The following is a 16,398-nucleotide window of genomic DNA, read 5'->3' on the forward strand; positions in this document are numbered from 1 at the left end:
AATTTTTAATATAAATATTTATAATAAATACAAATAAAAAAAAAAACCCGGTCTCCTTCGAAGGGGGCTGCACTATTTTGTCCATTAGAAGAATTGAATGACCATTTTGGTGCAGCATTGAAGATGGCTTTACATGGTCGGCATTCCAACCCTGCGCCATCCCCAATGCTAAGTTTGGGACGGTAAAAAGCGCCATGCCATTCCTGGCGCGGAATTGTAGCTACGCCATTCTTTACGTAGCATTATAATATTACTTTTTTTAATTGTTTATTGTTTTTTGTTTCCTTTTAATTAATACCTTCTATTTTTTTTATTATTTATGTATGGATTTTTTTTTACTTAATTGTGTATTAAATAAATTTAAAATATAATAATTATTTTAATAAATAATTCAATATTTAAATGTAGTTTTTTTTAAAGAATATTAAATAATTTGTAGTTAATACATATTGTTTATTTACAAGTTATTTATTTCATTTACTATTTTAATTAATCAATTTTTTTATAAAATTATTGTTCTAATTAATTGTTTGAAATTAAAGTTACACTAAAAATAATGCAATGATTTGGAGATGTCTGTATTCTCCAAAATTGAAACGAAAGACGAGTGAAATTGACTAAATCTATTTTTATTCAAGATTTTAAATCCATTAGAACAAGATTAGCTCTGACAAAACCAACTTGATTTTGATTCTTCTTTATTTTGCCCAAAAATCTCACTTCGGTTTAGCACAACTCGAAGCTTGATTTTTGGCTGCTAGGCCAGATCGAGGGTCAAACCCTTTCAAAAGCCTAGGAATGAACCTACAATTTTGACAAACTAAATTCAATAGACATAAAGATAATTTATAGAACCACTAATTCGCCTACATGACAAGTACAACGAATTCTCAGAATTTATGGGGCAGGAACTGGAAATCTGAAGCACAAAATTCATGTTTGTTCCATCTGACAAACTTTAACCATACATTTGAGCCACGAGAGACCCTTTTAATGGTAGTCGACCGCTCTTCGTGTTGCCTCCCAGTGACTGTATCCAACTCTTGCCATTCGAGAGAAGAGACAGACATTGACCTGTGTACATTTAAGATCAACTCACTCCCCAACGGAACGAGAATTCACATGAAATCGTGTCATTAAAACATTTCGAACCATTGAACTAGAACATTAATAAGAGCAAGTAATATGCCTGTCAAAACCGAGTAACTGAGCCAGGAAAGAAGACACAGGGTTTTGCAAAGCATACATGTGCAAAATGTTATCAAGGCAAGAATTGTATCAAAAGGGATCCAGAATTTTACTACTGATGCATTCGGTCTCAGATGATTTTATTTCTTATTTCTTCCAGTTTCTTTAAAATCTCCCCCGGAGTTCTATCCAGCTCATCGGCAATTTTACGTTGCATATCCATGGGCAAGGTTGGAAATTGTTCGCACAAATCTCCGTCTATAACATCCTGCAATTGCACATCTTTATTCTGTCAGCTGAGATATAATCATGAAAAAACAAAATGCAAACTATGCAATCCCTCAAAATTGCATATCTTCATTTTCATCAACTGGCGGAGATATAACAGGAAAAAACAAAATGCAGACACAGTAGAGAATAAAACACTTCAGATATTGCAACTAGCTAGCACGATTGGAATCCAACTTCAGATACATTTAGTTGCTCAACAGTCGTATAGCTAAACGCATGTCACTGATGTTGGTAGCTAAGTGCATAGCTCAGAGCCTAGTGCGACTCATTTCATTAATTAGTCCAAAAACCCAAATAGAGGACTTTACATTTCCAATTATAACCTCCTCACTATGGCCCTATTCTAGTTAATCGGCTCCATCAATAGCTCTAAGATCAAACAGTTCATCTCTGCATACACCTGTGTCTAATAACAATTTTCCTCCAACCAACCGTTTCTCAAAAATCAAAGACATAAGGGTACATTTTGCGTGGATTAGAAATAAATTAAGGGAAATTAGAAAAATTGGAAAAAAGGGTAAATTCATAGCACATTTTCATGGATAAATCACTATTAAGAACCTCCACCTTCACGGGAAAATAGGATGATCTGTAGGCAATATGATCTCTGCCACACAAAGGTGGGTGCTCCTGCCGCATGTGCATCTCAAGATGAGAGAAGAAGTCAACATCATCACGTGAAGTAAATGGAAGGAATGCCCCCAAACCACCCATTACAGTCCCATAGATGATGCACTCTCCACCTCCAGGAATCAGAGATGCTTTCTGCAAGCAAGTGACCACATCACCAACATGAAATTGAACTATTTCCTCTACTTTGTTCGGTGCTCCATTCAACTTCCCCTGCTCCCACTTTATCTTACCACCAGTGGGGTCTTCTTCAATCTCATCTGACACATCCTGTGGCAATCGGACAAAGTAGATATTTCCAAATTTGTCTGCACCAGCCACAGTGTCGAAGTCGATATGCTGAGCAGCAGTAAGCCACCTTGGAACAGTGTCATCAGCAAATACATATAACTGATTTTCATCACGTCTGTACTTGCAGTAGTGAAACGACTGAAAAATTTGAACCAGACCCAGATCAGATCATAAACACTTAGAATAAGAGGTTGGAAAAAAATAACATTAATAATACTGGTCAAACTTAGCATATTTAAAAAATTAGATTTGGAATCAGAACCAGTTCACCAGATGTTAAGGCCCAAAATCACGCCCAACATGAGGGTAGACATTGTAACAAACTACATCGTGACAAAATTCAGGACAACATATCTTAAAACAGTATCTCGTTAATAGGTATTCTCAGTCGAACTCCAGATAACAAAATGAAAACTATCCCTTCCACCCCAACCCTACATACACACACAAAAAGCTTCTATTGGGTGAAAAAAGGTTTAAGCTACTGGTGATCTTAGGAAAAAAATGTAAGATAGAAATATTATGCAGTAGATTTACTGTACCATACAACAATGCCTACAAACAAAGAAAGATCAGTAGAACACTAGTACAGTGGATTTTTATTCCATGTACACAGTACAGAAAAAGGTCATTTTCGATCTTTTTACTTGGATGTATCAGAATTTTTTTGCTTTCCATAGGTTCCTTTATTCAGCTTGATTAGTATTGAATCTTGATTTGACAATATATCAAAGACAAAGGAAAGACATTTTTTTATCACGTAAGGGAAAAAAAGATAGAATTGGACTTACTTTTAAAGTTCTTTGATTCATCTTTACAATACAAAATATAGCATGTATTTGTCCTAGAGCAGTTCTAACCCTCCAACCAAAACTAACCAAATCATTAGGTAAAGCAAAATGTTCATTTACAGAACTTGCATCTGCATTATATTTTTTAAGCCTTTCAACAAATGTTGTTTCAACTATAATTCAGTGAATCATGCTCATATGACAAGCTCTTACTAGAAACAGAGCAGTTACAAGAACTTTGAATTGTGTAAATATATATCAGGTTCTACAGTTCCAAAGCTAATAACTCTTCATGAAAACATTTGACATTGAACTTCTCAAATAAATAAAAAGAATATACAGTGACCAACTCAAAATTAGGAAACAATAGATTCAGCATCAGAAAATCAGTTGTGGAATTCAAAATGAAAGCTTGAAACTATACAATCAAGAAAATACCTCTTGCATGTCCCCGACATAAATTCGATCCCGATAGGTTTGGATGGAAGTGATTGTGTTGGGGAACAATTTATTCTCACACTTTCTAAGCAACCTTCTTTTCCCCAAATCATACAATCTAAGCACAGGACCAATCCCAGCAAGCAATCTTCCTTGGAATTGGCATAATGCAAGAGGTACACCGTCCACTTGTGTCTTGTGCAAAAGCTCAAGGACTTTTCCATCTTCTTTAAGCCTATATATGTGAATATATCCAGCCTCAAAGGATCTTTTGGGCCAAAATTGAAGACCTTTTGCTGTTCCAACAGCCAAAAGTGTTCCATACTCCTTATCGTGGAAATTCACAGAGCACATGCTGAACGCAGCTTCATTATTCTGAAGCTCTAGCAGACAGGTTGTTAAAGCTGACCTAGGATCCAGAACTCTAATGCAAGAAACCCACTTTCCAGACTCCGCTTTTGGATAACCATACTGCTCATCAGAAAGCGGATCACTGTTTTCCTCATCATCACCATTCTCCATCTGCTCAATGTTTCCATTTTCCCCCACTCCGGAAGACTCAAAGGACTCCTTTTTTGCAGCTTCACGCTCTTCTGCAGTGAATGCTCCCTGATCGCTCTCAATTATTACCAACAGCTTCCTCTTGGGTTGAACTACAAATTTCCTAGGAGTATACCTCAAAGGTATAGCTGTCTCATTAAAAGATTCTCCTAGTCTTTCAACAGTAAAAATCCTTAATGCATCCCCAGCAACAGCAACAACACCTTCCGCACACTGATCTGATGAAAATGAAGCAGCGTATTCGAGAGTCTCATATGACAATGGTGTGAGAAGGAAATGTCCTTGGTGTATATAACCTAGCCAAGGTCTACTTGACAAGCAAAGCATAGCTCTCCGTCCTCTCACAATAATAGAAAACAGCTTTGGTGCTCTGAGTCCTAAGAACCGAGATCGGGCATCTGATAGCTGTCCAGTCACCATATCTACTACTGTCCTGAATAAAACCCCATTTTGTAGACCAGCATTCAAAAAGAGGCTTGCAGGGTGGTCAGCCCCATCATCACCTCCAGTAGAAGCCTGAACTTCAAGAAATAGGAGAGATTCCGGAGGTGATGAAACACTATGCAGACTTAGTATTTGCATACAGTCATCAGGATCCAAAGACAAAATGCGAATAGTGTTATCATAAGATCCAACAGCAAGAAAGCGTGATCTCTGTCTTCCCTCAGGGATAGGAGAAATATCCAAACAGGCAACATCACCTGACATTTCATGCTTCTCAACCTCCATCAACTGACCAGTCATATCAACTTCAAAATATATAATTTCCCCTCCACTCAGTGCAATGACAACCTGAAGTCTGTTAGACCCAACCTTAACAATTGTTCTCTTTCCTGGAGTTCTCCACTCATTAATACGCCCATCTTCCCTGATATGCCTAATACCACTGGGATGCACTTGCATCAAAGAATCGTCGCCAATCAAAGAAACAGCAAGAGAAGGTGTTGTATCAAGAAACCCACTGTCGCTTACTTCTTCAACAGTCTCACCAATGGAAAGCACAAGAGTGGCATTTGCAAAAGAAACAACAATATAGGCATCAAATTCATCGTTGACATTCTTTTTGACAGTCCAGACAGCACTTGGAACACCAGGTAACTGTGATACTGCCATTTCACTAATAGCCAAACCAGGTCTCAACACACGGAGTGATGAACGAGGACCCCGCCCACAAAGTGAAAATATCTGAGGAGTTTCTTCCTCAAATAGATTATTGACTTTCATATCCATCATTGGCATCAGACTCTCAATTTGGTCTATCCTAAGTAGATTCTTCAGTTTTCTAGGCTGGAAAAACACAGGCTGGAAACCTTCTTCTGTTTCCATCAGTGTAGCTGATGAGGCCCCCACATCTGGATCATCTCCTATCGCCTGAAACTGATACAAGGCATGGTTCCCAAACTCTGATGCAGCAAATAGAAACCCTGACTTCAAGACGCACAAAGATGATGTGACAGGAATAGTATCAAAATATTTTATCTTCAACTCTTTCACTCTATCATTCTCATGGTCCAATGTCACTTTAAACATATCCCCATACTCCGTTTGCAAGAGGAAGAAAAACATGGATTTCTGCTTATGCATAGCAGCTGAGACAATCAAAACCCCACGCTCAGCCGGTAAGTCCTCACGCCTCGGAATCACTGCTCGGACATCTGGATGCCCTTGATTCTTATATATGACAAAATTTTCTGCACACACAAGAACACCACTCGGCCCATCCCCACCACCAGGCACTGTGACAAGCATATTAGCACCATTATCAACCTGTTCAGACCATTTCCTCGAAACATGGTTAAGACCCAAATCCAATTCATAAAAGGTCAAATTCTTCTGCGCTTCGCTGGCCGCTTGACCTGTGGGGTCCTGGTCAGCCTCGGAATAGTCCAATTCTATAGCAGCAAAAATTGGGTTTTCAAACCCACAATCCACCCCACAAATGGAATAACAAATAGTGTGGCTCTTATGTGCCTCAAGAGGCGATGAGATAGTCAATCTAGCTACTGTGTCCCTATTCAAAACATAAACAAGCTTCTGCTTCTCACAAGCACCAATCATTACAGCTCTACCTTTAGGGTCAATGGCCACATACTGACCCGGGACAATTCTACGGCACCCAGACTTTCCAAAAGTTTCTTGATGGATTTTATCAAATGTGTTCTTCTCTTTGTTGTATTCAAGGATTACGATGCGACCAGAATCAGAGCCAACGACAATGTAATCTTTTTGCGCTCCAGTGAGGCGAAACTGAGCTAAAGAGCGAATAGCGCCAAAAATTTCAACAGATAGAAGAGACTGTAGCTTACCATTGTCGTCAGGCCGCAGGAGGTCGAGTACTTTCCCACGCGCCACAACAATTTCTTGTGATTTCCCTCCAGAGAAGCTTCCATTGATGGCACAGATTATTCCTGTAGCTTGTTGAAGGGTTAGGCTGTACAGGTACATGGTGATTGTTGAAGTCCGGAGTGATGGGTTTAACAAACCCTAGGTTTTGGGGTCAACGGGAGGAGGGAAGGGTTTTAAGATTTGAACGACCCTTCTTCCTTTTTATTTTTTCATTTTAGAAGTTAAATAATTATATCATTTTCATGATATTTCTATGATTATTTTTAATTATTTTCTAAAATAAAAAGCTATGTTTTACTATTATAAATACTAATAAAATAATTTAGAAATAAATAAAACTTTAAATTTCACACAAATTAATTAGAGTAATTGAATGCATTTGGACAAAGATGACAACTACTTTAGTTATGTTTTTTAATAATTTTAAAGCTACGGATTTTAAATGTATTTATGTATAAATAAACTTGTTTCACACTAAATTTTAAATACCAAATTATTATTTATCATTTTTAAATCCTTTATTTAAATCTAAATTCTTTTTTCTTTATTACAATGCACGCAGATCGAACCCTGGAANAAATGTATTTATGTATAAATAAACTTGTTTCACACTAAATTTTAAAAACCAAATTATTATTTATCATTCATTTTTAAATCCTTTATTTAAATCTAAATTCTTGGATCCAAATAGATTAAAAAAATTATGCATTAAAATATATATTACATAATAATAAAAGAACAATGAATGATCGTACATTTATAATTGATCTACATACATACATTCATATATTTAATAAATATTATGAACAATGTTTGGATTTTGGAAAGCTGAGAAATTCAACTTGTTCACATGATCGTTAAATGTTGGTTAATTCTTTTTTTGAAAAAGAGAGTGAAATATTCAGACAGCACAAGGTGAACCAGAAAGAAAAAGTGAAGGCAGAAAAATAATAATGAGAAATTCATATTGAAAATCTAAATCTCTCTCAAAACTAACTCCTCTCGGAAACCAAATCAAGAAGAAAATTTGTTTTGCTGAGAATCACTCGGGACAAATACAGGAAGCTGGCCACCCCGCTGAGATCTACCCTGCTGATAGTAACTCGAGATAGTACCTCCTCTTTGGGGGGCAGTCGTCGAATTCGAGCTTCCAGTCCTCGTCCCTTGATTCATCGGTTCGTTCACTAGTGGACCACCGAAGAATATAGACTGACCGGTGTAAGTAAGCTCTGTTGTGGGACCTTGGGAGGAAGAACCGACATTACGATTTGTAGCAGAGACGAAACGTCCCAGTTCTGGGTCCCAGTATACCGAGGATTTCGAGTTTTCCGCAAGATTTACATTGCTGTTCCTCAAAGGAGCTCGTGCTACGTTTTCTTGAATAGTTCTAGCCGACAGAGGGGACTGAGAAGTGGAAGACTGATAGATGGGGTTAAAATGGTCAAGGTTCGAAGCACACTCGACCAGTGGAGATGGAGCAAGATTCGAGGCAAGTGGGCTGCTCAAGTTACTGACACTAGGACAGCATGTATCCATGTCATCCCTGCTGGCTCCACTCGGGGGATAAGAGCCCTTGGATGAAGATAACCTTGACATCCCAGCTTTACTACTTGCCTCGTAATATCCTTGCCTTGTGCTAATTGGGCTGCTTTTACCGCTCGCTGTGGCACTAGATAAATGATCAGCATCATAACGATGATGTTTTGAGTTTACTGGGAGCAAAATGGATGATGAAGCTCTGGCCTTAGCACCGGCTTTAACTGCCTCGTTTGAGTCCAGTTTTGCGAGTTTCCATGCACTGATTCTGATGGGACGATGCAAACCCCTTTTACCCCTCTCGGATTGTGGAGCATCAGGATCAACTGTGGAAGGTAACCGTCCTGGCTCGAGATGATGAATGATTTCATCCTGGAAAGTAGAATGCAAGAAAATATGATATTGAAATTTCAAAAGGCAACGAGCTAACAGATATCACGCGTAAAATCGAGTTGGAAAACAAGAACTAGAGGCAAGAAATGTAATCAAAACGTAATAATGTCAGATTCCTCATCGTCACTAATTCCTACCATTAGCATTACCCTAATAACTTGATATTAAAAAATGCAAATCATTTCCGCGACAATCTTTTTTTTTTTTTCAGGACTCACATGCTTTCAAATGGTTAAGCAATTTGTAAGAAAACAAGTATTGTGAAGTACGAAACGAGAAGTACAGTACAGCAATGAGTGTTTAAACACTCAGATGCAATGGAGAGGTGCATTTTGTCATTCCATGCGTAGGTTTCGGAGACATAAATGTTCAAATACAAATTTGCGAAGCTTGAATCAAACGGCTCAACACAAAAAGTTGAAAATTACAGTTGCCAAATGGTACAAGTAAACTATTTTTCAGTCCACAATGGTTAATATGGTTTCTTATATATATATAAAAAAAGTTTCATGCCTACCGAGCATGATCTGGATCGAATTCCTTGCATTAAACTACCACATGAATGACTGTAAGTTTCAAAATAAACTTCTTTTCGGACAAGTAAAAATAAGCATGCAGTTAAAAGGAATGAATAACCATCAATACCTGATGATCCATAAATATTCTAGGTGGTGTACACCAAGCGCCTCTATACTGCAAGCCCTTTCCAACCGAGCTTCTTCCACTAATGGCAGTCACAGCAGAACTAGTTGGTGAAGAAGGCAGACTTTGTTGATCTCCTCCGTCTTGGGAAAGCTCAGGAGGTTCACTTTGTGTCCTCATAGCAACGACATACTCATATGTTGTGAGGCCCTGACGAACAAATATGGTTATAGCTCTAGAAATTTCTGTTTTGGTCTCACAAAAGATGGTACCTATATGTAAACACAAACATAGAAGAATACAATTGTGGGCAAACAAAAGGAGAGAAAAAAGGAAGTAGACTTGAAAGCACACCTTTCGGATAAGAATGATGTGGAAAAAGAACAACTCTCCCAAAGGCACAGTGGCAAGAAAAGAAAGAGCTGTACATATCGCCTGAGGTAGAAAATTATAATCTATTAGTTAAATGTCAAAAACAATCCAGTTGGAATTCAATGCATTTTATCAGGCAAAGAAAATCCAAATCACCGGAAACTAGAGATATCAGAACTTTAAAACCAGACAATCAACCTTCCCCTCAAAGCAAAAATATGAAAAACAGCTAGTCCAAGGAAGGGCACTGGATACATAATCCCTAGACAAAAGACTCTTTCTAAAATTCTAAGATTAATCAATCTTCTAATTTAATTTGATATAGAAATCCAGTCAGATTTAGTTTTTAAACATGAATTTCGATCTTCCAGATCATGTCACAGCCAATCTCGGTGAACATTCTATCTACAGAGGGCACAAATGTAAAATGGTATACCACTACAGTTGCAAATGGTGGGCGAGAAAATCCATCCCCGAGCCTGTTGATAATTTGATTTTCAGTAGCTTTTCTATCAACGAAACAACGGACAAGGACAAGGATGCCCGCAGCACATCCAAACACAAGCTGACACCAAAGGAAAGCGTGCATTAGAAGAGACGAGAAAAGGGTCTGTCAGCACACTGATGCCTGAGCAAGTCAACCAAGTAAGAATCCAGTAAAAAGCTTACCCAGACAAGGCTTGCAGCCATCAGACACACAAATGTGAAGTAGTTCTTTCTACCCACACAATTATTCAGCCACTGCAAGCAATAAATGTCCTAACATCATTCAACCATGCCAAATGCCAAGGTGACAGTTATATAAAACAGATTGCGAGAAAATACTGCCCAATGAAGAAAAAAATCTTCCAATAGAGGAATATCTCTCTGATATCCAAATTTATTGGGTGCACGTATATATGTGTATATGAATGTCTAATCTTGGAGTGAAGTTCAGACTTACGCGGCAATGATGATCAAATCCATCGACACATTTGTCACAGCTTCTGCAGTGTTTACTGAACTTGCGCACCTAAGAATTAAAAGAAAACTAAAAATATCAGATCCGTCAACTTTCATTATTTTATCAGATAAAAACTACATTCAAGGAGGGAAACAGCAAACAAAGAACCACAAGTAGATAAAACATTGATAACAGGATTGGAAAACTTCTGAATTATACATTCTGCATTAAACCTTTCTAACTGCTTCAGCATGTCTTTCAGGCACTTGGAAAGATTGGAGGTCAAAGTGACAAGGTCAACTGGGTGGACTGAGACTTCGAGTATGAATTAATTAATTTACTTTCACCCACAAGGTATGATTGCCATGCATATAATAATAGCTTGGAATACACAATTATTTTTTTAAAGTGAGGCAGTAAGACAGCGGTAATTATCACTTAAAACATAAGAAATTATACATTAAATCTCCAGAACTCCACTGGTTACAGTTAAGTTTAGGATTACATTAATTATTAGGACCAAAAAAAAATAGAACTAGATATTCTGGCCATCCACCTTGTAATCTACATGTACCAGCATAAAAGCTGAGGATTCCTTCCAAATACTCTTTAAACTTCGTATTTTGGATAGTAGACTTTCATCATAACATGTATATGTAAAACCAATAAGTCCCCTTCCTCTCATTTTACTTTTATTTTCGTGTGTTCACTTTGTAGATTTCAATGTTCAAAAGTTTGGGCATACAGCTACACTATCATAAATGCAAAAGCAAAGCGAACTTGGATTAAGTAATAAAACGAGCTCAAATGGGCCCCAACACCAACATTGAAACAGCTTAAAATAAAACAGATTATTACAGGTCGGATAAAGATAACATTCATAATCTAACCCACATATGATATTTTAAATGGAGGTTAACCGTTGAACAATTCTGTGTGTCTGCAACAGCTATCTACTGAAATAAATCAAAGTAATTAAAGCAAATATTTTAATGAAACGGATTATTCTAGTGTTATTTGTAAAGCCAAAGAAAAGCTTGTGGAGTGAAGGGTTCGGATATAAGGAGGAATAGGGGAGTAACTGACGATTTCATGTTGTCCTTAAGTGTTAACAGGAGGTGACTGGTTTCCTTCATGGGGCATGGACAGGTCATACTATCCAAATGTATTGCAAAATCTTAACGCAGGTAGAAAATTGATTTCTACAATGGGCTCCTGAATGAACTCCTGCATAAGGAGAATCTTTTTTAAAAATGGATAGAGACCTCAGCATTGCACAATGTGCAGAACAAAGCATCCTCCTCATCATTTTCTTCCTGTAGATAGCCTTCATCCTTGCGACAGTCCTCCTTCACAAGACAGCCACAGAGGCAACCTCCAAGTATTGCACAGCAACCTTTATCTTTTGTGTAAGATTTTCCTTCATTTTTATGTCCTACCTTACTCAGCTCCTCAGCCGCAGACAAATTACCTAATCAATATAAAACCATCACCAAACAGAAGGAAACGTACACCTAACAACAACCTGGTAGTTAAGAAGGGAGAAAATGTGAAGAGATAGGCCCAGAATTAATTTTTCAAGAAAATGTGTTGTAAATAACTCATCATTCAAGGACCACAATATGCTAATTAAACAAGATCAAGCAATTCAATGGATGGTGCATTCATTGGAGCTCGATCACATGTCTTCATGGTGGGTTTTGACACTACTCAGGATAAGTTCCACTAAGATGATTTCAACAGTAATCACTTACCAGTCAACTCTGTTCCATTGTGTGATCCATAAGTTGATGTCTTGTCGGCAGCAATAAGAATTCCGGGATCGGCAGGATCGATAGCAGTGCATCTTGCATAAAGTATGAATACACAAAGTGCCTACGTATAACAATTAAGTATGATAAGAAGCAGTTAGAGTATAATTTTACACAACTAACAACATAAGAGCTCAAATACACTTACCAGGAAGGAATAAATGCCTGTGGCTAGGTACTCATAGATGTCCTTTCCTAAAAAAGGAGCAAAGAATGCAAAGAATGCAACAGATAACAGGAAAAATACTGTTATAGCCACAACCTGGATTGAAAAAGAAAGTCGTGAAGAAAAGGGTGAAAAATTTTAATTAGAAAGAGATATGACATCATTATACAGAACTGCCTTACAATATCAAATAAAAAGTAAATGGTAAAATGTTATAAATGCTTTACAAACCAAAGCAACTGTGTGCTAGAATCTGAAGGCAACAAATTTTTATATAACTCTTGAAGAATATAACCGATGAGAAAAATTGAATGGCAAGTGTACATGTGCCTATGTATTGACTTAAGGAGACTGTAAAGCAAAAATATCGAAGAAGAAAGCGACGAAGCATTCTTGTACTTATCACTAAATCGGAAAACATGTCCATATAGAGTAATCATCATAAATTTAAAAAGGTATCTTCACAGGAATCTTTTATTTTGGTTGTATTCAAGAAAAATCAATGATTAAACTATCGCTATCGCAAAAGACAAACATTAAAGAATATGGACAAAGCAAGCGAGGGAGCATCTATCACAAGCTTCAGAAAAAAAGTCGATAAGACAAGGGCTACCCATTGAACGAGCATCGGTCCCTACCTGTCCAGAATCCAGATAGATTCGATTTTATGTAACTTTCGCCTCAAAAAACTCAAATTTCATGTAAGTTTTACCAACAAATAATTAAATCTCTCTGTCCTCGAGTAACTCCCGGCTGGTTCGCCCACGAGAAGAAACCAAATTCCACGAGCCAAACAACAATCAAGATGCATACATTGTAAGAATTTAACACAGCAGAGCAAAAAACAGGATGAGAAAATCTAAACCTGAAAGGAGTGAGCAGGCAGCTGCCACCCATGTCGCCTAGCCATCGATTACTGTAAAACCAAGAACAAATCAACACCATTCACACTTCAAAACACAAAATTTGAAAAATCTCCGGCAGAAAAAATTTCGTCACAACGAGCAATCGGGTGACTGTTCACGTTAAACAATAGAGTTCTCGAATTTTATCTCCATTACTCGCACGACTATTGAACCTACCAAGGATAATGGAGTGGTTCTGGAGAATCCAATGCTGACCCAGATGCTAAGAACCAATTTTGTGAAGACCAATGTTCTTGGTTTAGGGTTTCTACATTTCGATTTGCCGATCAAAATGAGCTGAGTTGAAGAAGAAGAAGAAGAAGAAGAAGAATAGAGCAGACAAATCTTGTTTTCAGGTTAGTGATGCTGGTGACTGGTGAGTCGTAGCCTCTGAGTTCTCGTTATATGCATTTACTGTTTTATTATAATTACAATTAATTAATATTAAATTAAATAAAGTAATCAGGAAAAAATTAATTAATATTAAATTAAATAAAGTAATCAGGAAAAAAATTTAATTTTTGTCTCCTATAATAATTAAAGAAATAGATATAAATGGTATCAAAATATTTAATATTAATTTCCAATTTTAAGAAAAATCTTACAAATAATAAATTTTCTTACAGATATTGTATTTTAAATATGTTCATATTCCGAAATTAAAATTCTAATTTTTTTTTATAATTTTCAAAAAAAAATTCTATTGAATGATATTTACTCTTGATATAAAATTAATACTACAAAATTGATGTATTAATTTCATGCTTACTTATTATTCTAACCAAATTCAATGCATTGTCATTTCAAATTTTGAAATATTTATGTTGACATTGACATTATTTGTTATTTAAATTGAGGAAAAAATATCTTCTTTAAAAATAAAACTTATCAAAATATGATATGATTTTGAAAATTTATTCTTTGATCGAAAAATTGCTGAGATTTCAATTTTTTTCCTTCATATTGTTTGACCTAGTATTTTACATATAATAAATTAATGAGTAGGTCTCTTGTGAGACAGTCTCACGAATCTTTATCTGTGAGACGGGTCAACCCTATCGATATTAATCATAAAAAATAATACTCTTAGCATAAAAAGTAATACTTTTTATGAATGACCCTAATAAANATATATTATTTCAAACATATTAAAATCAAAATCAAAATACACTAATGTCCAACCGATAACTTTCAATTCGGTCAAAATAATAATGAAATCACATCATTTCCAAATGATGTAACATGTTTGTTAGTTGGATAATCAATTTCAAATGATTGTAATTCTAATTTTTAAAAGAAATCGTTGTAAACTAGTTCACTACATCTTACGCACTATGATCACCATTTGACCTAATGTCTCGAAATAAACAATTACTAGGTGTGAGAAACGACAATGCCAATAAATATTGGTCATAAATTTAATATATGATGATACCTTAGAACTTGAGATTAAATTAAATTGATAACAATCTGTATTGTGCCAATTGCCGCTGAGAACTCAATTTCCATACAAAATATTTTAACTTTTCTTCCGCTGATTCAAGTTGTCATAAATAATTCAAACCACATGCTAACTCTTTTATACCATTGCAATCTATTTCTTTTTAGAGGTGTTCGTTACTTTTCAGTATATTGGGTAAATTATCGAGCTAACGTAGTAGCCTGCTGTCAACGTCAGTCGAATAAATCACGCTGAGCAGACCTTGTACTGTACGATAAACTCGCTCGAGAAAATGTTGCAGGGAGAATTGAACACAGGACTATTGACCAAACACTCATCAACTCTACCAACTTAGACACACCCTGAGGACACCATTACAATTTATTTTAAATGTGCCAGAAATTATATTTTTGGCATAGTGAACGAGTTAAAATTCGAATTATTACTATTTAACACTACAAACATGATATATCAGTTCATCAATGTTGTATCCTAAGAGTAAGGCTATTAGTGTAAAAGAGCCAAGCCGAACACTATCAGGCTCGAGCTATGCTCGTTTAAGGTATATAGGCTCGAGATCGACTCGATTTTGATTCGAACTTTAATCATGAGGACTGATCTCGACTCGTTTTAAAATTATTAAGCTCGTAAATATCTTGATCTAGGCTTTTTAATAGCTCGTTTATTATTTTTAACGAGTATGGCTCGAGCTTAGCTCGTTAAGCGGGCTCGTATTTGAGATCGTTAAATAAGATCATTTTCGACCTCATTAAAAAACTCGTTTTCGATCTCGTCGAACATTCTTAGCCAACAAATCAACTAAGATATAAGAATTTAAGAGGATATGCTTATCATTTTATAGTCTTTCAATTACTTCTCTTATACTCAAATTTCGATGTGGTACAATGTAAGTTATTATTGTACACTCAAGGCTCCACAAACTACTCGAGTTCGCGAACTTATGAGTCGAATATCCTTATATTCGAGCTCGGCTCGATAAACCTAATGAACGATATCGAACGAATTTTTCATCGAATGGAGTTTCGAATAATTCTAGAACAACTTGATTCGTTTACATGACACCCTCAACCGAATTATTTGACTCATCTATCCAGAACATCTGGTAAATCCAAAACTAAAGGCGATTCACAATAATGAGAAGATCAATATCTGAACCCACCACCAACGTACATTGTTCTCTAGGACCAACAACATTAACTGTTAGNAGCTCTCGACAGGAGCTGCCGAGCGCTCTCGGCAGGCGCTGCCGAGCCGCTCGGCAGCGCGCGAGTGTCCCTTCGAATTTTCTGATGTTTTTTCATTTCCTTGGCGTTGTTTGCTGATTGTGGTCAGTTACAATGGCCAAGGGACACCCTTATGAATGAAAGCTCATGTCTTTTCACTTGAAAAACATTAAATGTTTGATTATTGAAAATCAAACACACATAAACATCAATTTTGCATTTTTTCTTCTTCCTTCTTCAACAAGAAAGAGTTCCTTCATTTCCTTGTGATAGAACTTGAATATTTGAGTGCTCATTATTCAAGTGTTGCAGTTGTATCTTGAGAGAAGATTGCCACCAACTCTAGCACATTGTGAGGGCAAATTCTTCTTAAGGAGAAAGTGTTCAACACTTGCCTCTATAAAGTCAT

At 36.5% G+C, this 16,398-nt stretch overlaps 2 protein-coding genes across 5 annotated transcripts; both read right to left on the minus strand.

The window, feature by feature from the left end:
• Nucleotides 1-830: 830 nt before the first annotated feature.
• On the minus strand, nt 831-6,737 carry LOC140966466 (spliceosome-associated protein 130 A). Of its 3 annotated transcripts, none has more exons than XR_012173369.1 (4): nt 3,630-6,737; nt 2,047-2,538; nt 1,190-1,456; nt 831-1,074 (listed from the first exon to the last, which is right to left on the minus strand). XR_012173369.1 is itself a non-coding variant. In XM_073426743.1 (4 exons), the coding sequence occupies exons 1-3, from the start codon at nt 6,633-6,635 to the stop codon at nt 1,319-1,321; spliced, it is 3,636 nt and encodes a 1,211-aa protein (XP_073282844.1). In that variant the 5' UTR covers nt 6,636-6,737; the 3' UTR covers nt 831-1,074; nt 1,302-1,318. The 3 variants fall into 3 exon arrangements, 2 of the variants coding, with proteins under 2 accessions (XP_073282844.1, XP_073282855.1); XM_073426743.1 differs by having other exon boundaries at nt 1,302-1,456; XM_073426754.1 differs by having other exon boundaries at nt 1,280-1,456.
• A 744-nt stretch (nt 6,738-7,481) lies between these two features.
• On the minus strand, nt 7,482-13,679 carry LOC140966486 (protein S-acyltransferase 21-like). 2 transcript variants are annotated; one of them, XM_073426761.1, is made up of 11 exons: nt 13,482-13,679; nt 13,265-13,315; nt 12,382-12,495; nt 12,177-12,297; nt 11,688-11,893; nt 10,423-10,491; nt 10,149-10,220; nt 9,916-10,044; nt 9,462-9,542; nt 9,111-9,317; nt 7,482-8,444 (listed from the first exon to the last, which is right to left on the minus strand). In XM_073426761.1, exons 2-11 carry the CDS (start codon nt 13,307-13,309, stop codon nt 7,551-7,553), a joined length of 1,938 nt encoding a protein of 645 aa, XP_073282862.1. In that variant the 5' UTR covers nt 13,310-13,315; nt 13,482-13,679; the 3' UTR covers nt 7,482-7,550. The 2 variants fall into 2 exon arrangements, with proteins under 2 accessions (XP_073282862.1, XP_073282867.1); XM_073426766.1 differs by having other exon boundaries at nt 9,916-10,047; nt 10,152-10,220; nt 13,265-13,679.
• Nucleotides 13,680-16,398: the final 2,719 nt, after the last annotated feature.

This window comes from Primulina huaijiensis, chromosome 2 (genome assembly GCF_012295235.1).
Source record: "Primulina huaijiensis isolate GDHJ02 chromosome 2, ASM1229523v2, whole genome shotgun sequence".
Classification (NCBI taxonomy): domain Eukaryota; kingdom Viridiplantae; phylum Streptophyta; class Magnoliopsida; order Lamiales; family Gesneriaceae; genus Primulina; species Primulina huaijiensis.